At 42.7% G+C, this 24319-nt stretch overlaps 2 protein-coding genes across 2 annotated transcripts; one reads left to right on the top strand and one right to left on the bottom strand.

Moving 5' to 3' along the window:
- Nucleotides 1-253: 253 nt before the first annotated feature.
- LOC306990484 (EEF1A lysine methyltransferase 3-like) lies at nt 254-3342 on the top strand. Its single transcript, XM_079597359.1, has 3 exons — nt 254-792; nt 1207-1318; nt 1666-3342. The coding sequence occupies exons 1-3, from the start codon at nt 631-633 to the stop codon at nt 2052-2054; spliced, it is 663 nt and encodes a 220-aa protein (XP_079453485.1). The 5' UTR covers nt 254-630; the 3' UTR covers nt 2055-3342.
- Nucleotides 3343-3535: 193 nt separating this feature from the next.
- Nucleotides 3536-24104, bottom strand: LOC306990483 (uncharacterized protein). Its single transcript, XM_079597358.1, has 3 exons — nt 23940-24104; nt 23603-23691; nt 3536-7582 (listed from the first exon to the last, which is right to left on the bottom strand). Exons 2-3 carry the CDS (start codon nt 23680-23682, stop codon nt 4684-4686), a joined length of 2979 nt encoding a protein of 992 aa, XP_079453484.1. The 5' UTR covers nt 23683-23691; nt 23940-24104; the 3' UTR covers nt 3536-4683.
- Nucleotides 24105-24319: the final 215 nt, after the last annotated feature.

Here is a 24319-nt window from a genome sequence, read left to right as displayed (position 1 = left end):
AATATATAGTTATCAAACAACAAATCTGTAGAGAAGGAAACTGGGAACAACAGTATTATAGTCTACATAATAGATATACGATCCGTGAAACAAAGAATTATAAATTCATGCTACAGTGCAAACAAAGCAAAATGTAGATGGTTAACACAAATAAAATGATATTTTTTTTTAACATCAAGATTGTATGTTATGTATAAGGGAAAGATGCTTGTACTAATAATTTCTTTCAATGTGTTTTAAATAATAACTTAAATAGTATTTTTTTGCAGTTCAATGCAATGCTTGATAGTGTGACATAAAAAAATTGTCTTCCATTTACATATGTAAACGAATAAAATAGTAGTTTGAGATGTGTATCAGTGCAGGAAGCAAGATAGGTAATTCCAGTAGAAACATCTAAATGACGAGGAATCAGAGACTGTAAACAGTGGCAAATGATCTCAAAACGTAATATTCAGAAGTTCAGAACATCTAGGACTGCAGCAGTGGTGGTCGTCTCTTTTGGGTCTGGTGGCTTTCCGTAGTCAAGCTGCTTGTTTCTGTTCTATTCTGGTTCTATTCCGCTGGTTCTACATGTCACTCTGATAAAAACTAACGAGGAGACCGAAACCCCGTCCTCCAGAGACAGCGATGATGAACGCGGACCCGGAACTCTCCATGTTTCCAGCAGACTGCCGTTTATTTGAGGACTCGTTCAGCGAGGAAAACACATACCGAGTTTCTGGACAGAACATCACAATTCGTCAGATTTACTGCGCAAACCTGGGCGTTTCTGCGTCAGTGTGGGACTCCGTGAGTCTTTATCAATACAAATATTTACATATTGATACAGCAGGACAGGTTCTAGAGAAGTACGGTGACCGGGAGGGACATGTTCACTGAGTTTTGTCGTAGTAACTGAAAGCTGATAATGTTGAGTCGGACACATGTAAACAAACCATCGTGACCATAGCAACCTGGGATGATCAGAAACGGATATCATTAACTAATTAACATTTTATTTTTTAATTAGGAATGCTGCAAAGTCTTTGTCATTTCATTTTATATTCACACTGGATCTTTAGTCAGAATTAAATTTCGATCTGATGAATCTATTATTGTAAAACTAAAATAAAAGATATAAATATAATCCCATTACATGTTGGGAAAAATGTAATTGAAGTCATTTCTTTGATACGCTGGTTAATTTGCACTGTTTCGTCATAGGCTCTTGACTTGTGTCAGTTCTTTGAGAACGAGTCTCTGGATCTCCGCGGGAAGCGGGTGATCGAGCTGGGAGCAGGAACGGGTCTTGTTGGAATAGTGGCTGCACGATTAGGTAAAATATTGATTTATGCTTGTGCAATTGTTTGCCATGAAGTTCTCAAAATGCTGACACATTTGGAAATGTCTGAAATCTTCCTTTGTCAGCTTATTTTAACTCTATTCCCTTCATGGGAGGGATTTAAAATCATAGGGATTGAAGAAATGGTAGCAAATAGTACACAGTGTATTAACATAACTGGCATGATTTCTCATTCTGGAATAACTGTTGTGCCATTGAAATCAGCGTTCTTTATATTGCCATGGAAGCCAAGAGAACTGAAAATCTCCCACTCAACTAATCTTCCATTGCTCTAAACATGAGCGATTCTAACTCGCAGACTATCCTCTGATGTCTTCCAGGAGCCCGCGTGACCCTCACAGACGTGCCTTTGGCCCTCGCTCAGATCCAGAGTAATGTTGAGCGTAACACTCCTCTCTCCGGCTGGCCCTCCGGCGCTCCGGCGGTGTTCCCACTGTCCTGGGGCCGCGACCACAACTCCTTCTCCTCCGGCTGGGAGTTCGTGCTGGGAGCGGATATCGTCTACATGCCGGAAAGCTTCCCTCTTCTCCTGGACACGCTGGCTCACCTGTGCAAGGACGGAGCGGTGGCCTTCCTGGCGTCCCCGATGCGCAGAGAGCACGGCGCTCAGGACTTCTACAACACTGTGTTGCCAAAGATGTTCACGGTGGAGCTGGTGCAACGGGATCCTGACAGCAATATCAATATCTATAAAGCCACTTTGAGATGAGTCCGGGATATTGGAGCCGATCTCAGCGTCTTCGGCCATAGACACCCTTACGAAAAAGAAGTTTATTCAAGTGTGCAATTAGTATACTTCTTTTAAACTAAAAATAAGAAAGTATACTTTCAGTCTACTTTTTATGTACTTCTCAGAAATATACTTCAAATTGCACTTAAGTATACTTGACTTATACTAACACAAAAGTCTAAGTATATTTGGCCTATACTTGTTGATCGAGATATACTTAAAAGTATAATTATTAAGTATTCTAAGTATTCTTGGCTTGTACTTGTGTTTACTATTATGATTGAGTAGCTTATTTAAAAAAACATATTACACACTGTCTTATAAACTAACATGTTCAAGTTTATATAGTAACAAGCTTTCATGGTGGAATAGCTTATAGAGTAAATAAAATAAGCATGGAACTGAACCTGATCTTGTGCAGCGATAATAATTACTCTTACAAAGAATAAGTTTATTCAAGTGTTCTATTAGTATACTTCATTCTTTTCAACTAAAAATAAGAAAACATACTTTCACTTAAAGTTTACTACTGTTACACTTATAGTACACTTAAACATATACTTTTATATACTTCAAGTGGGCCAATTTAGTCCCAAGCGGTATTAAAATAGTACACTTACAAGTTTACTACTAGTACATATTGACATTAGTATACTTACTACATAATGTATACTTAAAAATATACTTGAACATTACTTAAGTATACTTCATAAAATGAACTTGAAGTATACTTCTTTTTCGTAAGGGCAGGGAAACACAGAACGCATGGCGAGTCCATCACATGAGGCAGACATATGAATGAACTTTAAATCTGAGGCTGGGAGGTTTGAATATATACTATATTTATGCATTTATTTATAAATAAAAACTTCAGTAAAATTATTGTTCTCCATTAAATTTTGGTGTGAAAATGAATGTTAATTGTGACTTACTGACAGTGTGTGGAGTAACACACCTCACATTCTCTTCAGAAAAAAGGAAAAATCATTTGATAGTTGATCAGTAGTTTGATATTTTAGATATAGTAGTTTGATATGTTTGAAATGAGTCATTTTGATATTTCAGAAAGTTGTAGAGGGAGTTAGGTTTCAAACACAGGTATATTTATATATCATATACCTCTACTGGAGTGCTTAAAAGATATTAAGGCATGGGTGGCTTCTAACTTTTTAAATCTAAATGAAGATAAACCTGAGGTCACAAAGCAAATATAGAATAGCAAACAGCTCAACCTCTCTAGTGCAAAAAATACAAGTCACAAATACACAAGATAATGTTGTCTCTGTAATTTATTCTGAACCGTTTGCATCACACTTTATAAGGTGCCAGTTTACATGTGCATTACATGACAGATTTGAAACCTAATACATCAGCCACACTAAACTAGAACACTTTTCTAATACATTTTAATTGGTCTAATGTCATTGACTTTTTTTTCTACTAACTCTCAAACCATTCTACTACAAGCAGTTGTGTTTGTAATAGTGTCTTATCAATTGCTCCCTTCTTTTATAACCCAGTTAAATACCAATTACACAAAAGAATTACTAATCATCTTTTACTAAAGCTTTCTTTGTGCTTGCCTGTTTTACTGTGAAATACTGCATATCATATATTTAATCACATCAAACTCCTTTAGACCTGATCAGACTGAACAACATCAGGAAATGTATTACAATCAATGAGACTTTTTACTATATACAGTATGTATTTCCTTATTATATGATGGATGGAAATCCATATATATATAAACAGACAAATTGCCCTCTAATTTTCCTGTTTTCACTATGTGTAAAATTTGAGCAAACGATCCATAAAGTCGTGAGGACCTTCGATGTCCTAGAGCAGGGATGGCCAACTCCGGTCCTGGAGGGCCACTCTCCTGCAGAGTAAAACTCCCCTGCCTGTATCTATCTAGTAATCTAGACCCATTTCACTGAAACAAATGAAAACTTGCTCTTGTAGTGATGTTGGCATTGTACGGGTGCGCTCCGGAACGGCGTGTTTCTCCCTGGACGAGCCAGTGTCCAGCGAGCGCATCTCTGCGGCTCAGAGCTGTGGAAGACTGGAGGATAAAGAGTCGACGACCGCTCAGTGCCTCATATAGCGGGAGACCCCACGCGCCGCGACTCAAACCCCGGCCGCCAGAAGCAAGGCTGAGCACTGATCACGAGGCCGTCTGCACTGACATGATTTGTTTCCCATGTTGCATATCAGGCCATAAATTAACTCTTATTATTTGACAAATCCAGCTTCAGGCAACAAGCATAGCAAATTTCATTGTGTCATTTTTTAAATAATTTATGGAAAAGAAATATCATGTTGCAAGTAAATACACCCTTCTTGCATGTTGTTAAAATAGTTTCAAACAAAGAAAAACCAGAATTAAACATTGTGTGTCTCTGAGCAACACACAGCATGTCATTTTTTGTCCCTGAATCATGAATCAGTGTTTTTTCACTGGTTGGTTGAGCAGAAGATTCAATGACTCGCTCATAACAATGTATCCTGCAGAAAGCATGTGAAATCCCCCCACTGATGCACAGACTGACAGTTCCTGGGACAAAACAAGCAGAGTGATGCAAACCGGGGGTTTACAGCCTATGCTTTAACGCAACAATAGTTTACACTCAGTGTTTTCTGCCAAGGGAACACTGGTTGACTTCTCTGAAGTACGGTCCTCCAAGACCCATTCCTCTGTGCTCAACCTCTGGTAAAGCGAGTCCGTTTGTTTCCCGGACTCCACCGCCTCCTCTTCCTCGGTCTCGGAGTCAGGAGCAGTGTGTTTGCGGATGCGACTTACAGCGTCCCACAGAGACCTGGTGTGTTGTGTGTGTTCAGGGGGTGATGACGTGCAGAGTAAAACATCAGCATGCATGCTTCTTGTCTTTGAGAGAGATGCATTTTCAAAAGCAACGGGAACAGGAGTTGGAGAAAGCGAGGGAAGTGAGGAGAACTGGGTGCCTTTTGTATTTGTAGAAGATGTAAGCAACAGTGGTTTATTCTCTGTGTGAGATCCATCCAGCGTGTGGCAAGCTGAGGTGAATGACACCTGAGGTGAAGAGCTTGATCTTCTGAGTTTACTGAAACACACGACGGAAGGTAAAACAACTCCGTGTTCACCAAGCTGAATTTCTTTGATGGCATTTTCTGCACTCGTTTTTAGGAGAGGTTTGTAGCGATGCAAAGCAAGTTCTTCCCTGTCCTCTACTTCATCTGAGAGGGTTTCTCCTATTGAACTCTCCTTGGTATGGTTCTTTGGTAAAGTATCCTTTCGATTATCTTTCTGTGCTCTGTGTTTAGCTACACTGTCGTCCAGTGTTTGACCATTTTCTTGATTTGTGGCTTGATTGATTTGTACTATGGTCTTTTCAGTTTGTAGCCCAGAAACTTCAGATGTGGACTCTGCATTGGTTAAAGCCACGAAGTCTTTAATCGTAGCTTCGGGGTCTTTTGCAGTGGTTTGGTTTCCCACTTCCATTATGTTGAGTGTGTTCTCTAAACCTTCATTATTCTCCAGTGTTGTCCCACTCCAGGATTGTCCCGCCATCAGTTCATTTTCCAGCACTTGCCCGTCATCAACAGTTTTGGCTGCTGATGGAGATTCCTCAAACTCTTTTATTGGATCCTCTATGTTACTCCCACAGGAACTGACTCGTTCTTGTGAAATGCTCTCATATGTCTGTAATCCTGTCCTGGGATACTCATGCGGTATTCCAAGAATCCTTTCTTCTCCCTTGTCCAAAGTACTGTTTTCAGGGGTCTCTTGGCTTGAGATGGCACTGCAGTTCTGCTTTAGCACATCGGTCTTCTGCCGGTCCTCTGTCAAACACACATACTGGACATGTTCCTTCTCTGGAAGAAGTACAAGCTCAACCTTGACAACAACACAAGTTGCATCAATGACCACAAGACTCTTCTGTTGGTCTTTTGTTGATATGTTGGTATCCTTTTTGTTAGTAACTTTGGACTCATCGTTGATCCCTTGGCTTTGCTCATTTCTTTGCTTTGTGTTATCCGTCAAGTGCTGATATTTTGGCTCTTTCCACAATGGGAATTTCTCTACTATTTCCCTTTTTCCATTTGTCTCCATATATGACTTCTGGGTTAAACAGCGTGACTGTGAGTCATAACGTTTATCTTCATTCTGTTTTATCACATGACTAAAATCTTGGATAGAACTCGATGTTTGATCCCCTCCTGTCAGTTCTAGGGGTGTAAACCCAAACTCTCCACACATGAGAGATCCATGGAGCGGCCTCACTGCTTCATCCTTCTGCAGATCTTCATCCTGATTGGGTCTGCTGTCATCATTGCACTGAGGTGTGCTTGTCATGTCATCAGGTTTGGAATCGGTTAACAGAGGTAACACATGGGATGTAAGTGGTTCCTCTGGAGAACTGGACAAGCCGGACACCTCCCCCATACGAGAGACGAGACAAAACACGATCTCACCACCTTTTCTTCTTGCGAGTTTGGTCTGCTTAGTCTGAGAAATATCAGCACAGGTTATTTCTGAAGACTCTCGGTACTGAAGCTGTGCTTGTGGAGAAGAAGGTTTTGTGATTGCTGTGTACGGCATGGCCGAGGTAGTGTTTAAGGCTTCCAGACAGCGTTGCCCCCCCGTGAGATCAGTACAATAACTCTCTGTGTTCGGTGTCTGGTTATCTTTTTGTAAATAATGTCCATTGTTAGCTGAAAGATTACATCGTGTTTCTGTTGATTCTGTAGAGTTCACTGTCCTGCTTTCAAATGTTTGCTCCCTAAAAGCTCCCATACTTTCCTGAGCAGTAACGTTCGGTGTTCCTGCCAGCTTGCCCTCGTCCTTCGGGGAGCTGTATGCTGGTGGTGCCGTGTAGGATGGAGGCTGTCTAAAAGATGCTAGTGGGAAAATACTTTCTGTATTTCTCGAATTACAAGTGCTCCATTTCCTCCACTGTTCCCTCTCTCTGTTGCTGAGGTCAGTTTTGTCTTTCTTGTGTGGTGTCAATATAGTTGGCTGGTATTTGTCTTTGGTCTCTGCACTAACAACCCACTGCCCACATCCCAACACGTTCTCTATGCCTGAAGCACACTTCGATGATTTCCACTCCCCAACCTCAAAACCAGATGTTTTTTTGGGAAGTGAATGATGATAGCAATTGGCATAAGCTTGTAGCTCTTTCTGACTGTTTGTTCCACATTTTTCTCTTTTTCCTCTGCAGTTTATCGGCCATGTGCTTTCCCACCCCTCGCGCTGTTCATGTATGTCTCTTTCCTTATACCTCCCCAAATTTGATCTCTGCTTTTCTCTTCTAACTCTACCAGTGTAGTCAGCTAATTCTCTGTGAGATGACTTGCTTTGTGAAGGGAATGTTGTAGTTGATATCTCAGTCTGTTTGTTACTGTCAGGAATATTCCAGCTAGTTCCTGTACCCAATGTCACCCATGTGTGTGTCTCTCCGGTTGGGCTGTTGTACTCCGCCGGGGGTCGCAGGTCAGTGGCCGTAGAAGGGTTGCGCTGGTATCTGTTAAGGAAAACAAGAGTCATGTACATGTAGCCCTGTGGGAAATTTGGGTGTTTTCTAAAACCACTTTTTATTTTTGTTTATTTTCTTGAAAGTGTACATTTCATGTTGTTAAAATTGTTTAAATAATGTTTATGTGTGTTAAAAATTAAGTCAGTTAAAATTCATGTACCCGAAAAAAAGATCCAATCAGGAGTCAGTGTGAGAGGTCGGAGGAAGCGGGAAGAGGGGGATGAGAGGAGAACACGAGACGGGAGAGAAACGAGAGTGAGAATCGCGCTGTGAGTTACGTTAGAAGTTGGTAAAACACCAAGTTAATGCACATTGTGATAGTAAATGTACTTAAAGACTGCACAAAGAGTGAGTTACAGACATTTGACTAAGTTTACAGTGTAATTGTTGTGAAGCACTCGGTTAGAGTTTTCTACGAAGAGGAAGAGTGGACGGCTAGTCAGCACGATTTAGCTACAAGGACTTTGCCAGTGAGTACCCTGCTCAGTTGCCCTTTTGTGCAGCGTTTGAAGAAGCACTTATCTCCAGAACTATTGCCTGCATAACTGTCGGACGCCGCCACGATCACCAGCATCGCGTCGCCACGGCGTGAATGACGACACGCTGATCAGCACTACTGCGCCACGGCACGAAGCGACCATTGTGTTCAAGGTCTTCCCGCTCACAAGCAACGCTACAGGCCTGCAACGTATCCTCATCTGACTGTCTGGGTATTCATTTTATTTAATTGAGTGGCCATTTAGTCATATTTGCCGGCTTAGCTTTAATTTTGGGAATTGAATGGTGTTTCATTTGAATTGCACTGTTGATATTTGAACTATATGTAGGCCTATACTATATATTTTTTCCAGTAAATAGTTCAAAACGTATTTCTGTGGTAGTTTGCATTACATTGGGTGTATGATATTGATAATTTTGATACTTAATGTAAGATAATATCCTTGAGTTTTCAGTATCCTGGTCTAAAGTGAAAGTGTTTATCAATTCTGATTAAGGTAAGTGACCTTTACATTGATGCTTATTGCCTTAAAGTATTGATAGTCATTTAAAAAGAGTGGAATATACTGTAACTGTAAAGTTAACGTTTATTTAACCAACCACTTGAGATAGTTGCATACAATTAGTGTTTTACTCTAATTTAGCTATAAAGACAATGTATTGCAACTTTGCATTAAATTAAAAGCTGCCATCAAGGTACACAGTTACAAGTAGGTAATAATTGGGGAATTAGATTTAGAGCATTAATTAATATTAGAGAGAGAGATCTCTCGATAAACAGGTATTCGGGGGGCGCACTCCACACTAATAGCTACACACGCTAGGGGGCGCTACATACAGTTGCAGGAAAAAGTCAGTTGATGTCTCCATAAATTGGTCATAAAATATGATATGTTGATGTTCTTTGTCAGAACAATAGACAATTACAGTATGCATAGACAAGTTTGAACATAGCATGTAAACATTTACAGTGCAGGGTGGAAAAATGATATGAATCCAGGAAGGGTTTCGACATGCGTTTTGAACTTGATCTTCCTTTAGTTTGAAATGTTATGATATGGCATTTAAATGATGCTCATCGTGTACAAAACACAGAACATTGGTTAAAGACATCTGTCAAGTGCAGGGGTCGGCAACCTTTACCACGCAAAGAGCCATTTGGACACGTTTCCCACAGTAACGAAAATACTGGGAGCCACAAAACCCTTTTGACATTTAAAATGAAGTAACACTGCATATAAAGTTTTTTTTTATTGCCTTTATGCTATGTATACAAACTATAATGTGTTGCATTTATGAAATCAATGAACGACTGCAGAAAAAACTAAATTACATTTCTGCATGCAACAAAACTCAGAAAAAAAGACGTTGGGTTGAACGTTACTTCCAAGTAAAATACTAAATGTCTAATTATGAAGGTAATATGATGCATTAAAGAATCGCATGCGCAGGCAAAGATTTGTGAAAGTGTACATAAGATTACACGCGTAAATGAAATTTGCGTGCGCAAGAGAAGATTTGTAAAGGTATAAATCGCCTATCACGTGTAAGAAAAAAATCTTTGCAGCATTTAACTGTCATTCGTAAATGTAATGCATGTTGTGAAACTGCAGCTTCATGCTAACACAAAATAAATAGGATCTGTATTCTTCTGACTTTCATTTTTCCGCGCTTACACTTTTGGCACGGGTTTTGCGCACAAATGCGGCCAAAAGTATTGCATGCCTGTGAACGGCAATGTGCAAGCGACAACAACAGAGGCAGGAACTGCAAAACAGATTGATCGCGTAAAATGAAACTTTGTGTAAAAAAAATAAACTGTTGCAAATGTCTAAATGACTTATGAATGACTATGTGACTAACTGACTAAATGACCCGATCTGTACTGTTGCATCTTTCGTTTACCTGCGCTTCCAGTTTTGTCACGCTTCTCTACGAATGACATTTACGAATAACAGTTAAATGCTGCAAATATTTTTTTCTTACACTTGATAGGCGATTTACACCTTTACAAATCTTCTGTTGCACACGCAAATTTCATTTACACGTGGAATCTTATGTACACTTTCACAAATCTTACCCTGCGCATGCGATTCCTTAAGGCATCATATTACCTTCATATTCTATTTGAGTCCTTCTTGCATTTATGAAAAAACGCAGAATTTAAATTATCCACCGGCATCAAACCAAAAATGCCGTCCTCTCTCTGTGCCATCATCCATTTACTGTCAGCTGTCAACCTGAATAATAAAAGGACTATTTCACTGAACAATGAAAAAAAAAAATGAATATATGCAAAATAATAGGCAATTCAAATATTTATCATACTTGGTTAATGTGATTTCTGCTCCTGAACCTCAGCGCACAGCGTCTGCACATCAGGGCTGTATGCCGTCAGCTTCATCTTTACGCAGGACCGTAAGTTAACTTAATAAAGTCCATGTTGGAGAACACCTGCTCACACCGGCCGATGCAGTCGTATTCAGCAGGGATGGATCGAGGCTTAGAGTGACAGGGAAGGATAATGTGTTTTTTCCTCTCTGAACTCACAGAATCGTTTCCCAATCGATGTTTGCATTGCGATGAGTGCAGATTGTAAATACTCTGAATTTATCATGTGAGCTTCTTTGAACTCTCTCAAATTGGGGTAGTGTGACAGTGTACCTTTCTGTAAATCTCTGGCAAGCACTGACAACTTGCGCTCGAATGCCAAAACCTCCTCCAACATGTGCAGGGCTGTGCGTCCTTTCCCCTGAAGAGCTGTGTTCAGCGTGTTCAAATGCGCTGTCATGTCTAGTAGCTTTTCCAGACACCCTGGCTGTCCCAGCTCAGGATATGTGATCCCTCTGCCGCCCAGGAAAGTTAGGAAACTTTGTTGTGCAGCCGGAGATCAGAATACGTGCTTTCCAGCTCGTCCAGTAACGAACGGAACTGACGGTGATTTAAACCTTATTGACAATTTGAATGACAACATTCATTACTTCTGTACATTCCGGAGGAACTGTTTGAGCACACAGTGCCTCTTGGTGCAGGATGCAGTGGAAAGTCACCAGCGACTTCTGCAGTAAAGCCACAAAGCCCTTATGCGCTCCTATCATACTTGCTGCCCCATCAGTAGCCACTGACATCCGGTGGGTGGTGTTTATTCCTTTGGCTCTTAAACAATTCAAGACAGCCTCACAGATGTCCTCCCCCCGTGTTTGGCCTTTTAGTGGTATCAACTCAATAATTTCTTCCTGTGGCCCAGCAAAGTTTACATACCGGCAGAACAGCGCTATTTGTTCAATATCACCTTTGTCTTTAGATTCATCGCTGGGAATTGAGTAGGCCACAGCTGAATTGATGTCTTTAATTTGCTGTCTGGTGATGTCTTCTGCCATTTTTATGGTTCTGTCTTTGACAGTCTTTGCAGAGAGGGGCATATCCCTGATTTTCTGCACAATTTCACTCTTGTTTTTAAAGTCAAGTCAAGTCAAGTCAAAAATATTTGTATAGCGCTTTTCACAATACAGATTGTATCAAAGCAGCTTCACAGTATTAAATTAACATAATAATAAAACGTCCATGTTTGGCAAATGCTAATCAATAGTATTATTCATTGATTAATTAAATTGAATATCCACAACTGAGCAAGGAAACGAAAAACTCCATCAGGTGACCTAATGGTGACCTAAAACTCCATCAGGTGACCTAATGGTGACCTAAAACTCCATCAGGTGACCGTGACCTAAAACTCCATCAGGTGACCTAATGGTGACCTAAAACTCCATCAGGTGACCTAATGGTGACCTAAAACTCCATCAGGTGACCTAATGGTGACCTAAAACTCCATCAGGTGACCTAATGGTGACCTAAAACTCCATCAGGTGACCTAATGGTGACCTAAAACTCCATCAGGTGACCTAATGGTGACCTAAAACTCCATCAGGTGACCTAAGGGTGACCTAAAACTCCATCAGGTGACCTAATGGTGACCTAAAACTCCATCAGGTGACCTAATGGTGACCTAAAACTCCATCAGGTGACCTAATGGTGACCTATAACTCCATCAGGTGACCTAATGGTGACCTAAAACTCCATCAGGTGACCTAATGGTGACCTAAAACTCCATCAGGTGACCTAATGGTGACCTAAAACTCCATCAGGTGACCTAATGGTGACCTAAAACTCCATCAGGTGACCTAATGGTGACCTAAAACTCCATCAGGTGACCTAACGGTGACCTAAAACTCCATCAGGTGACCTAATGGTGACCTATAACTCCATCAGGTGACCTAATGGTGACCTAAAACTCCATCAGGTGACCTAATGGTGACCTATAACTCCATCAGGTGACCTAATGGTGACCTAAAACTCCATCAGGTGACCTAATGGTGACCTAAAACTCCATCAGGTGACCTCATGGTGACCTAAAACTCCATCAGGTGACCTAATGGTGACCTATAACTCCATCAGGGGACATAATGGAGACCTAAAACTCCATCAGGTGACCTAATGGAGACCTAAAACTCCATCAGGTGACCTAATGGAGAAAAAAAAACTTGGGAGAACCCAGGCTCAGTCGGGGGCCAGTTCTCCTCTGGCGGTTATGAACTAGAGGCCGGATTTAACTGTAAGATTAAAACATTTAAATGCCTGGCTGAAGAGATGCGTCTTTAATCTAGTTTTGAACTGGGAGAGCGAGTCTGAGCAACGAACAGTATCATGAAGGCTATTCCAGAGTTTTGGAGATAAATGTGAAAATGCTCTCCCTCCTTTGGTGGACTTAGATATCCTAGGTATAACTAAAAGCCTCAAATTTAGCGATCTTAAAGAGCGCGATGGATTATAGGGCGATAGAAGATCCGTTAAATAGACTGGAGCTAAGCCGTTTAGGGCTTTATAAGTCAGTAACAACACCTTATAATTAATACGGAACTTTATAGGTAACCAATGTAGTGATGATAAGATCGGTGTTATATGATCATATTTTCTTGATCTAGTAAGAACTCTAGCGGCTACATTTTGGACTAACTGTAGCTTGTTTACTGAGGATGCAGGACAACCAGCTAATAAAGCATTACAGTAATCTAGTCTCGAGGTCATGAATGCATGAACTAACTTTTCTGCATCAGAAACTGATAGCATATTACGTAGCTTAGCAATGTTTTTAAAGTCCGTGAATAGATGTTCTGAAATCTTAATGAAAGATTATTTTATATATTCTCCATCTGTGAACGGCTTCCCGTGCATGACTATTTCCTGAGCGGCTACAAAACTAGCATATGTACTTGAATTTGCAGACTTCATCCACTGCTCAGGATTTTTGCTCAATCAACCTTTCCGCAGCAGTTCCGAAACGGCTTTTTTCCTCTCATCTCCATCCGGATATTTTTGAGCAAAGGCTGCGTGTTTATTCTGGAAATGTCTTGCGACATTTGACTTTTTTGTTGTTTACTAGTTTTTCATTACATGTTAAGCATACTGGTAAACCAGTCTTGTCAGCAGTGAAAGCATATGAATGTGCCCATGTAGCATTGAACATTCGTTTTTTTTTCAGACACTTTTCTTTTATTATAATTCTCCATAGTTGGCTCATATGAAATATATTTTATACGTTATTAAAGTAAAAAAAATTGCGCGCTGACGGGTGTCGCACATTGGCGGTTGTGACGCATATTAAGATTTATGCGACAAAAGATTTTAACGTTTTTCCAAATTAAAAAAATAATACATTATTTTGATGTTACAAGATCACCATAATCTTCAAATTTAGAATTACACTTTAAAAACGAACAAATTAAAATAAAAAAATTTTTTAATCAAACACTCATTAATTATTTTCAAAAGCCACAGGGAGCCGCATCAGAGACTCTTTCATCCCTCTGATGCTGATCCCTGTGGCTTTTGAAAATAATTAACCCCTGGTCTAGTGGATATCTAGTGGTCTGCTGTCCGTGAGGGAGCGGAGGAGTCGCTGCTGTCCGTGAGGGAACAGAGGAGTTGCTGCTGTACGTGAGGGAACAGAGGAGTCGCTGCTGTCCGTGAGGGAGCGGAGGAGTCGCTGCTGTCCGTGAGGGAACAGAGGAGTTGCTGCTGTACGTGAGGGAACAGAGGAGTCGCTGCTGTCCGTGAGGGAGCGGAGGAGTCGCTGCTGTCCGTGAGGGAGCGGAGGAGTCGCTGCTGTCCGTGAGGGAACAGAGGAGTCGCTGCTGTCCGTGAGGGAGCGGAGGAGTCGCTGCTGTCCGTGAGGGAGCGGAGGAGTCGCTGCTGTCCGTGAGGGAGCGGAGGAGTCGCTGCTGTCCGTGAGGGAGCGGAGGAGTCGCTGCTGTCCGTGAGGGAGCGGAGGAGTCGCTGCTGTCCGTGAGGGAGCGGAGGAGTCGCTGCTGTCCATGAGGGAGCGGAGGAGTTGCTGCTGTCCGTGAGGGAGCGGAGGAGTCGCTGCTGTCCGTGAGGGAACAGAGGAGTCGCTGCTGTCCGTGAGGGAGCGGAGGAGTCGCTGCTGTCCGTGAGGGAACAGAGGAGTCGCTGCTGTCCGTGAGGGAGCGGAGGAGTCGCTGCTGTCCGTGAGGGAACAGAGGAGTTGCTGCTGTACGTGAGGGAGCGGAGGAGTCGCTGCTGTCCGTGAGGGAGCGGAGGAGTCGCTGCTGTCCGTGAGGGAACAGAGGAGTTGCTGCTGTACGTGAGGGAGCGGAGGAGTCGCTGCTGTCCGTGAGGGAGCGGAGGAGTCGCTGCTGTCCGTGAGGGAACAGAGGAGTTGCTGCTGTACGTGAGGGAGCGGAGGAGTCGCTGCTGTCCGTGAGGGAGCGGTGGAGTCGCTGCTGTCCGTGAGGGAGTGGAAGAGTCGCTGCTGTCCGTGAGGGAGCTGATGAGTCGCTGCTGTCCGTGAGGGAGCGGAGGAGTCGCTGCTGTCCGTGAGGGAGCGGAGGAGTCGCTGCTGTCCGTGAGGGAGCGGAGGAGTCGCTGCTGTCCGTGAGGGAGCGGAGGAGTTGCTGCTGTCCGTGAGGGAGCGGAGGAGTCGCTGCTGTTCGTGAGGTAGTGGAGGAGTTGCTGCTGTCCGTGAGGGAGCGGATGAGTCGCTTCTGTCCGTGAGGGAGCGGATGAGTCGCTGCTGTCCGTGAGGGAGCGGATGAGTCGCTGCTGTCCGTGAGGGAGCGGAGGAGTTGCTGCTGTCCGTGAGGGAGCGGAGGAGTCGCTGCTGTTCGTGAGGTAGTGGAGGAGTTGCTGCTGTCCGTGAGGGAGCGGATGAGTCGCTTCTGTCCGTGAGGGAGCGGATGAGTCGCTGCTGTCCGTGAGGGAGCGGATGAGTCGCTTCTGTCCGTGAGGGAGCTGATGAGTCGCTGCTGTCCGTGAGGGAGCGGATGAGTCGCTGCTGTTCGTGAAGTAGTGGAGGAGTTGCTGCTGTCCGTGAGGGAGCTGATGAGTCGCTTCTGTCCGTGAGGTAGTGGAGGAGTCGCTGCTGTCCGTGAGGGAGCGGATGAGTCGCTTCTGTCCGTGAGGGAGTGGATGAGTCGCTGCTGTCCGTGAGGGAGCGGATGAGTCGCTTCTGTCCGTGAGGGAGCGGAGTCGTCGCTGCAGTTTGCGAGGTAGCGGAGGAGTCGCTGCTGTCCGTGAGGGAACAGAAGAGTCGCTGCTGTCCGTGAGGGAGCGGTGGAGTCGCTGCTGTCCGTGAGGGAGTGGAGGAGTCGCTGCTGTCCGTGAGGGAACAGAGGAGTCGCTGCTGTCCGTGAGGGAGCGGAGGAGTCGCTGCTGTCCGTGAGGGAACAGAGGAGTTGCTGCTGTACGTGAGGGAGCGGAGGAGTCGCTGCTGTCCGTGAGGGAGCGGAGGAGTCGCTGCTGTTCGTGAGGTAGTGGAGGAGTTGATGCTGTCCGTGAGGGAGCTGATGAGTCGCTGCTGTCCGTGAGGGAGCGGATGAGTCGCTTCTGTCCGTGAGGGAGCGGATGAGTCGCTTCTGTCCGTGAGGGAGCGGAGGAGTCCCTGCTGTCCATGAGGGAGCGGAGTCGTCGCTGCAGTTTGCGAGGTAGCGGAGGAGTCGCTGCTGTCCGTGAGGGAGCGGAGGAGTCGCTGCTGTCCGTGAGGGAGCGGAGGAGTCGCTGCTGTCCGTGAGGGAGCGGAGGAGTCGCTGCTGTCCGTGAGGGAGCGGAGGGGGAGCGGAGGAGTCGCTGCTGTCCGTGAGGGAGCGGATGAGTCGCTTCAGTCCGTGAGGTAGCGGAGGAGTCACTGCTGTCCGTGAGGGAGCGGAGGAGTCGCTGCTGTCGTGAGGGAGCGGATGAGTCGCTTCTGTCTGTGAGGGAGCGGATGAGTCGCTTCTGTCCGTGAGGGAGCGGAGTTGCCGCTGTTGTCCATGAGGGAGCGGAGTCGTCGCTGCAGTTTGCGAGGTAGCGGAGAAGTCGCTGCTGTCCATGAGGGAGCGGAGGAGTCGCTGCTGTCCATGAGGGAACAGAGGAGTCGCTGCTGTCCGTGAGGGAACAGAGGAGTCGCTGCTGACCGTGAGGGAGCGGAGGAGTCCCTTCACGTGATTCAGTATTTACATCTGAAGGGTTCAGGCACTGGAAGAAAGCAATGGAGCGATGGAGGATTGCTAGCCATGCAAAATCAGAATCACATACCAATGCTATGTTAGCCTGGAAAGACTATGAAAATTAGCAGAAAACAATTGTTCTCTCTCTGCTTCTTTAAGTGCAGAATATGAAAAACTAGTAAGTAAAATAGAGAGTACATTAAAACAATTGCGGAAACCCTGCTTCTCACAGCAACGCAAAATATAGCTCAGAGAGCAAATAATGAAACCAAGGGAGAGAACAAAGGGAATTTTCTCTCTATTATGGAGTTACTTACTAAGCATGATAACATAGTCAAGAAAAAAAGTACTAGTCAAAGAAATGCTAGTCATTTTGGTGAAACCTCTCCACGTTTCTGATCATGTCCTCATTAATTTCAATCTACAACTCTCTACCCATGCTCCACCAACCCCCCTACCAGTTACTTTCAGACGAAACCTGCGCTCACTTTCTCCCTTCCATCTCTCCTCTGCTGTGTCATCTTCTCTCCCCTCACCCTCACAATTCTCATCTCTGGATGTTAATACCGTAACGGATACTTTATGCTCCACTTTAACTTCTTCTTTAGACAATATCTGCCCTATCTCCTCCAGGCCAGCACGCACTACTCCCTCTAACCCCTGGTTATCTGAGGTTCTTCATGAACACTGGACCAAACTCAGGGCAACAGAGAGGAAATGGCGCAAATCAAAAGACACAACTGACCTTAGTATGTATCAATCTCTGCTCTCTTCCTTTTCTGTTGATGCTCATGCTGCAAAATCTTCTTATTTCCACAACAAGATCAACAGCACCGCTAACACACAAACTCTTTTCAAGACATTCAACTCTCTACTCTGTCCACCTCCACCACCACCCACCTCCTCTTTAACTGCTGATGATCTTGCTAACTTCTTCACCAACAAAACAACAACTATCAGCAGTCAGTTCTCAGCTCCAAACACAGGAACCGAGTCCAACCCCTCCCACTCCCAAGCACCTTCTCTCCTCCTTCTCTCCACTAACCGAGGAAGAAGTATCTAAACTTCTCCTCTCCAGTCACCCTACCACCTGCCCTCTAGATCCCATCCCCTCACACCTTCTAAAAGCCATCTCTCCCACACTTCTACCAGCACTCACACACATCATCAACTCATCGCTCCACACTGGCACTTTTCCTACAGCATTCAAGCAGGCTCGGGTAACTCCACTGCTTAACCCTCTGGGGACTAAGCCCTTTTTGGTCCGTTTTCTCTATTTTTACATTTGGGCTTATAAACCATATGTAATGGAGATGGAACGCCATGTGTTTGGTATCTATGGATTCAGAAGACCCTAAGCTAACCTAAGCATGCATGTAATGTGTTTATAAAGGAAGTATGAGTGAAAAATGTACAATAATCGAGATAATTTCAAAAACGAAAATTAGATTTTTGTCATTTATTACTGAAAATCACACCTCACACAACAATAGTGAACAGTTTTTGAACCAAACCCTTTGCTTGACAGCCATTTGTAATTGTTCAATCAAATGTGTTAAGAACAATGAAATAAGGAACTTTTTTTACAAACAGTCCCAGGCGTGAAAAAGCTGTCTGCTTCGAACTAAATGAGAACTGCTTGCTCTGAAGAACAGACACACACACACAACCTGGCAGATTTACTTTCCAGTTATTGTTCCAGAGCTTGTTCTGCCGTGAATCTTTTACTGCTAGTCATCATAAAAGTGCTAAAACAATACAATAATAATGCTATTTAAGTTATTCTGTCTCTCTGTTATATAGATCTCTGTGCGCTCTGTAATACTCCGCTCCGTTCGCTCTCGGTCTCATACTCCGTCCACTTGAAGCTGTTTGTTTGTACATGTTGAAGGCCTCTGATTGGCTAGAATACGTCATGGTAACCTTCCTCTGATTGGGTAAAAAAAAAAAATCCTCCTAGCGGCAATTTTTCCATTGGTGGAATTTGCCTAACAACATCGATTTCATTGGCCTTTTTATGCAGTGGTATTGCGCAACAGCGAAGTGTGTGTATAATACAAACGGGATATCACTGTTTTCAGTGGAATCTGAGGAAGACGGCAAAAAGACCGCACTTCTCTATCATTAATAGTTTTGAAGATAATTGCACATTTGTAAAAGTATGCCATTTTGGGCGGTACCGCCCAATTCGTCCCCAGAGGGTTAAGAAACCGACATTAAACACATCACTCTTAAAAAATTATAGACCTGTCTCTCTCCTACCATTAATTGCGAAAACACTTGAACGAGTTGCCTTCAACCAAGTATCATCTTTCCTCACTCTGACCAACCAACTAGATGTAAACCAATCTGGCTTCAAGAAAGGGCATTCAACCAAGACTGCATTGCTGTCAGTCACAGAAGCCCTACGGATCGCAAAAGCTGCCTCCAAATCATCAGTTCTCATTCTCTTGGATCTGTCTGCTTCCTTCGACACTGTGAATCATCAGATCCTCCTGTCCACCCTCTCATCACTGGGCATCACAGGAACTCCTCTCCACTGGTTTGAGTCCTATCTCACAGGTAGGTCCTTCAGGGTCACATGGAGTAGCGAGGTATCCAAAGCACATCAACTGACCACAGGAGTTCCTCGGGGTTCAGTTCTTGGACCGCTCCCATTTACTCCACATCACTGGGACCCATCATACAGGCACATGGCTTCTCTTACCACTGCTATGCTGATGACACCCAGCTCTACCTCTCATTTCAACCTGATGATCCCACAGTAGCTGCACGTATCTCAAGCTGCCTGGCGGACATCTCGGCATGGATGAAGGAACATCACCTGCAGCTCAACCTGGCAAAGACTGAGCTTCTCGTCCTCCCTGCCAATCTGTCTCTACAGCACGACTTCACTATCCAGCTAGATTCAACTTTAATCACCCCATCAAGGTCGGTCAGAAACCTTGGAGTAACATTTGATGAGCATCTGACCTTCACAGACCACATCACAAAGACAGCTCGATCATGCAGGTTTGCACTGCACAACATCAGGAAGATCAGGCCCTTCCTAACTGAGCATGCAACACAACTTCTCGCCCAGGCCTTGGTTATCTCTAGGCTTGATTACTGCAATGCTCTTCTGGCCGGTCTTCCATCATGTGCAACTAAACCTCTACAAATGATCCAGAATGCTGCAGCCCGTCTTGTCTTCAACGAGCCCAAACGGGCCCACGTCACTCCTCTGTTCATCTCTCTGCACTGCTACCACTCGCTGCTCGCATCAAGTTCAAGGCATTGACGCTTGCTTACAGATCGACCACAGGCTCAGCTCCTCCTACTTCCACTCGCTCCTACGAGTCTACATCCCTACCAGAAGCCTGCGATCGGTCAGTGAGCGACGGCTTGTGGGTCCATCACAGAGAGCCACAAAATCACTCTCCAGAACATTCTCATTCACGGCTCCATGCTGGAGGAATGATCTCCCTACCCTCGTCCGGAATGCAGATTCCCTGACTACATTCAAAAGACAAGTGAAAACTCATCACTTCCGTGAGCACTTGACATAAAAAAAAAAAAAAAATAAATAAATAAAAAAAAAACTTCTCTGTAATCCTCCCTTGTTTTGGCTTATGCTACTCTGAGCCATGCCAGAACTTTGTATTTTGAGCACTTCTTGCGTTATTTTTGCCTCTTCGCGACCTCTTCCTGTAGTCCTCAATTGTAAGTCGCTTTGGATAAAAGCGTCTGCTAAATGACTAAATGGATACGCAGGTGGATCCTATGCGGAAGTGTTTTATTGACTAAACGTGACGCACGTGTAAATTCTCCTCCCCCTTCACATCGGTCATAATAATTCTATAGTTGTATAATTTTAATGCAGTTTATATAAACAGCACGTCACATATTTCAACAGGGTATCTTGCTTTATTATAATTTTTTATGAATTTCTTAAATAACCAAACTTCAACAACACAAGGGCAGATCTTTTGAGCGCTGCTGATGACGCTGTAAAGTGACGCTCGAGTGATCAAGTATTCCAATGTATGAAAAAGCTTTCATTCGATTCCTCCGTCCTCATTTTCTTTCCTTGCAGGGGGTGGAGCTGAGACAAGAGGAAAGGAAACGAGGATGCACAAATAAGAATTGAGAAGCACCCACAGTGAAGGATAGACTGCCAGCCATTATACATCTACTCAAACAAATCTCTGAAGACAGAAATGCTGACAGCTGTTGAAGCAACAGGTCTTTTAGCACAAATAGATCTCAAGTTCATTTGCCTCATTACACTCACCAACATTTTTGGTGAGATCAAGCATCTGTCTGACATTTTAGTCCTCACAGCTGAATTTGGGCATAGCTGCTGTTACCCTTGTTGATTCGCTTGTTGACACATTGAATGGATATCGAGAGGGCTCTGTCTTCAATGAAATTTGCGACAACACAATGACTCTCACCGAGCAATGCAGTCAATGTTGTATCTTCAGGACGTCAGGTCACACCAAGCTCTAGGCTTGAAGGGTATTACATTTCCACACCAATAGCTCAGAGACAGCTCAGCACAGATAAGGAATCATTTAGGACAGGCTCCTTCATTCCAATTGTTGATGTACTTCTCTCCGAGATTAAGAGAAGGTTTTCTAAAGAGAATTGTGTCATAATGGAAGGGATACAGGCCTTGAATCCTGGAAGTCCCATGTTTTGTGAGAAAAATTTATTGTTTCCATTTGCCTCACAATACAACTGTAGCACTGAGGATCTAGAATATGAAGTTCCTCAACTTCATTGTTGTTCTTGAAAGGAAGCAAACCAGCGATGAGGAAGTGCCATCCAATTTAGTAGACCTCACAGTCTTCCTTGAGCCGTATAGGGAGATTTTCCATGAGATTTAATAACTTTGCAAAATTGCTCTTGCATTACCTGTGAGCACTGCAGCATGTGAGCACAGGTTTTCTGTGCTAAAGTTGATCAAGACTGTCTTGAGAAATACAATGAGTGACGAACGACTGAGCAATAGGAGAATAAAGCTGTATTGATAAGATTGTGGCCTAATAAAACAGGGATATGAATTGGTTGCGAGTAGGCTCTGTTAAAATGTGCATGGTCTATTAATGCATTTTGTTCAGTTTTTCTTTTTCTATATCTTAGACATAGCATACAGGTGAAACTCGAAAAATTAGAATATGGTGCAAAAGTTAATTTATTTCAGTAATTCAACTTAAAAGGTGAAGCTAATATATTATATAGATTCATTAAATGGCAAGTGAGATATTTCAAGCCTTTTCACAATATTCTAATTTTAAATTTGGGGTTTTCATAGCTGTAAGCCATGATCATCAAAATTATAACAAATAAAGGCTTGAAATATCTCAATTCATTCTGCGTCTCAGAGCCTTGACCCTTCTTTCTTTTCCCTAACTCTCTCCAACTGCTCGTGTAAAATCTAATCATAATATGCCAACAACTCTAAAGTGCCAAGAAAATTCCATTGTGGACAACATTTCAATTAAACAGTTTCTGAAACTGGGGGTCATGTGATTAACAATGTTAAGACCTTCTTCTACTAAATCTGGCATCAATATAATGTTGACATGATATGTAGCTACCGATGAGCTACCAAGCTACCTATGACACTGATTAGCCTAGTCTTGCTAATTTTAGATATTATAGCCCCATTTAAAATTAAACATGTTTCAAATTAGGCTATTAAATATGGGGCCATATTTTAGCGATCTGAAACGCAATTATCAAACGCGAAACGCAAGTAACTCTGTGGGCGGATCTCGGCGGGATAAATGACTCTTGCGCCGACACAAATCTAAAATGTGTTGGTCTGAAGAAGCTTCATTGTTCATAGGTGTGGTTTGGGCGTAACGTGAAATAAACCAGTCAGAGCGTCCTCTCACATTTACTACATGGTTACTACAGCAGTACTACGAGATATTACGTCATTGACAGGCGACAAGTGAACAGGGATTCTGGGACGGCAATCGTTATTTAAAACGGGAATTTCTCTGAAATTAAAAATCTTTGGGAACTTTTGGGATATTGTAAGTACACAACTGCAGGAAATATATCACACTGTGCAAGTGATTTTTGGATATTTTATTACAACATTTACATATTACAAATTCTTACATATTGTCCTTTAATAAAAGTAAATAAAAGATTGATTTTTATTCATTGATTTCTGTCTGATCAGAATTGGGCAAATCTGGGCCTGGAGGGCCAGTAAACAAACAACCGTCAAACAGAAGATAACGTTACTGTATGTTTATTCTGAATACTCACTGCGGTTATATTCTGTGGACATAACTGCTTTTAAGTCATATGGTTTTGATCGGCTGTTAATGTTTTGTCAGCTCTGAAAGTGAATCCAACCATAACGTTCCTCTGTGACATTTTTGGTATAATTTTAGTGTGGATTCCACTATTCTCTTAAAGTTTGAATGATTATTGGATCTTTATAGTTATAGCTCATAAAGCCAGGTGCAAGTAGTCCATTGTAAATTTCATTTTAAATATATACATATATATATTATTCTCATATAAATATTATTTAATGTTAAATACAGTTTTATTTTTTTACCCAATATTCTTATCATAAATGCATTACTACATTGTAAAAAGAAATGCAAAATAAAATATCAAATAATATCAAAATAACCATAATCAATCACAAACATCACAATAATGTGCATGTCAGCATCTTCTAAAATCAATCTTTGTTCTGCCACATGTTTTTATACTATTTTATACACAGTATCTTATGTATATTAGTGTGCAAAGTGGATAAAAGTATTTATAAGGTAATTATGAAACAAATCAATTACCCATATTAATCTGAAGGGATTCAGAACAGATTAAACTGCTTTAATGGTTTGGTTACTTCCAGATTACTTTAGTGTGTTGCCAATTCTGAACCACAATGTAATATACAATTCTTGCATGTAATGTCTTAACTTTCTTTTTTTTTCAATCACATATGTGACATTTTCAACATTTCAATGAAATATTTCTATGAACTTACATGTGTGAAGAATGCCATCCAGGGACAGTGCTGTATTTGGCTCTCAATGGGTCCTTCTCTCTGCCACTCAAAAAATCCATCTTGTAATCCTTAAACAGGGGTTATAACATCAAATAATACAGTGACTGTCACAACCTTTGTTTCTTTTGTTTTAGAAACAGTGATAGCAGAATTTATTATTTTATTAAGACATAGTTGGCCTTCCATTCTTTTAAATCAGCTTTATTTCTAAGAGAAAGCATCCCAAAAATAAATTGGCAAAACTCAAAAAATGTTAATGCCCTGCTGTGATAAGTCATGAAAATCACAACAAACGAAAGACAGAATGTTTCTTTACCGTGAGATGAACTGCACAGTGGAGGCTAAGCGCTTGGACTGAAGCGGGACAGTGTTTTCACCGGAGGAATGTTCATAACCGTAACCAGACTCCACCCATCGGCCTCAGCAACAGCAGTTTCATTACAAGTTCTGGACTGAAGTCCTGTAAAGAATTTGCTCAAGTGTAAACAACCTCCACCACAGAATGTCAATTAGATGTTAATATGACACTCATGTAAGTCACACATAAAAAAGCGGCTTACTTGGAATGTGTTACTCAGCACAAAAAAGGATTTTCATTGTTTTTGCAACAAAGCCATGCTTACTGATGGCTAGTGATAAGCTCCTGGACCAGCACTGGACATAAGGTTGATGTCATACAAATAAAGAAAATCACAG

Source organism: Phoxinus phoxinus (assembly GCF_949152265.1).
Source record: "Phoxinus phoxinus genome assembly, chromosome: 22".
Taxonomy (NCBI): Eukaryota; Metazoa; Chordata; class Actinopteri; order Cypriniformes; family Leuciscidae; genus Phoxinus; species Phoxinus phoxinus.
Note: the sequence above shows the minus strand (reverse complement) of the source record. Positions and strands in the feature narration are given on the sequence as shown.

What these genes read in the sequence shown, in the direction of transcription:
- LOC306990484 (XM_079597359.1), top strand. Translation starts at nt 631, where the DNA reads ATGATGAACGCGGACCCGGAACTCTCCATGTTTCCAGCAGACTGCCGT. An exon ending in CTGCGTCAGTGTGGGACTCC is followed by an intron (nt 793 to 1,206) that starts GTGAGTCTTTAT and finishes GTTTCGTCATAG; the next exon opens with GCTCTTGACTTGTGTCAGTT. An exon ending in AATAGTGGCTGCACGATTAG is followed by an intron (nt 1,319 to 1,665) that starts GTAAAATATTGA and finishes GATGTCTTCCAG; the next exon opens with GAGCCCGCGTGACCCTCACA.
- LOC306990483 (XM_079597358.1), bottom strand. Translation starts at nt 23,682, where the DNA reads ATGGATTTTTTGAGTGGCAGAGAGAAGGACCCATTGAGAGCCAAATAC. An exon ending in GGATGGCATTCTTCACACAT is followed by an intron (nt 7,583 to 23,602) that starts GTAAGTTCATAG and finishes TTTCCTTAACAG; the next exon opens with ATACCAGCGCAACCCTTCTA.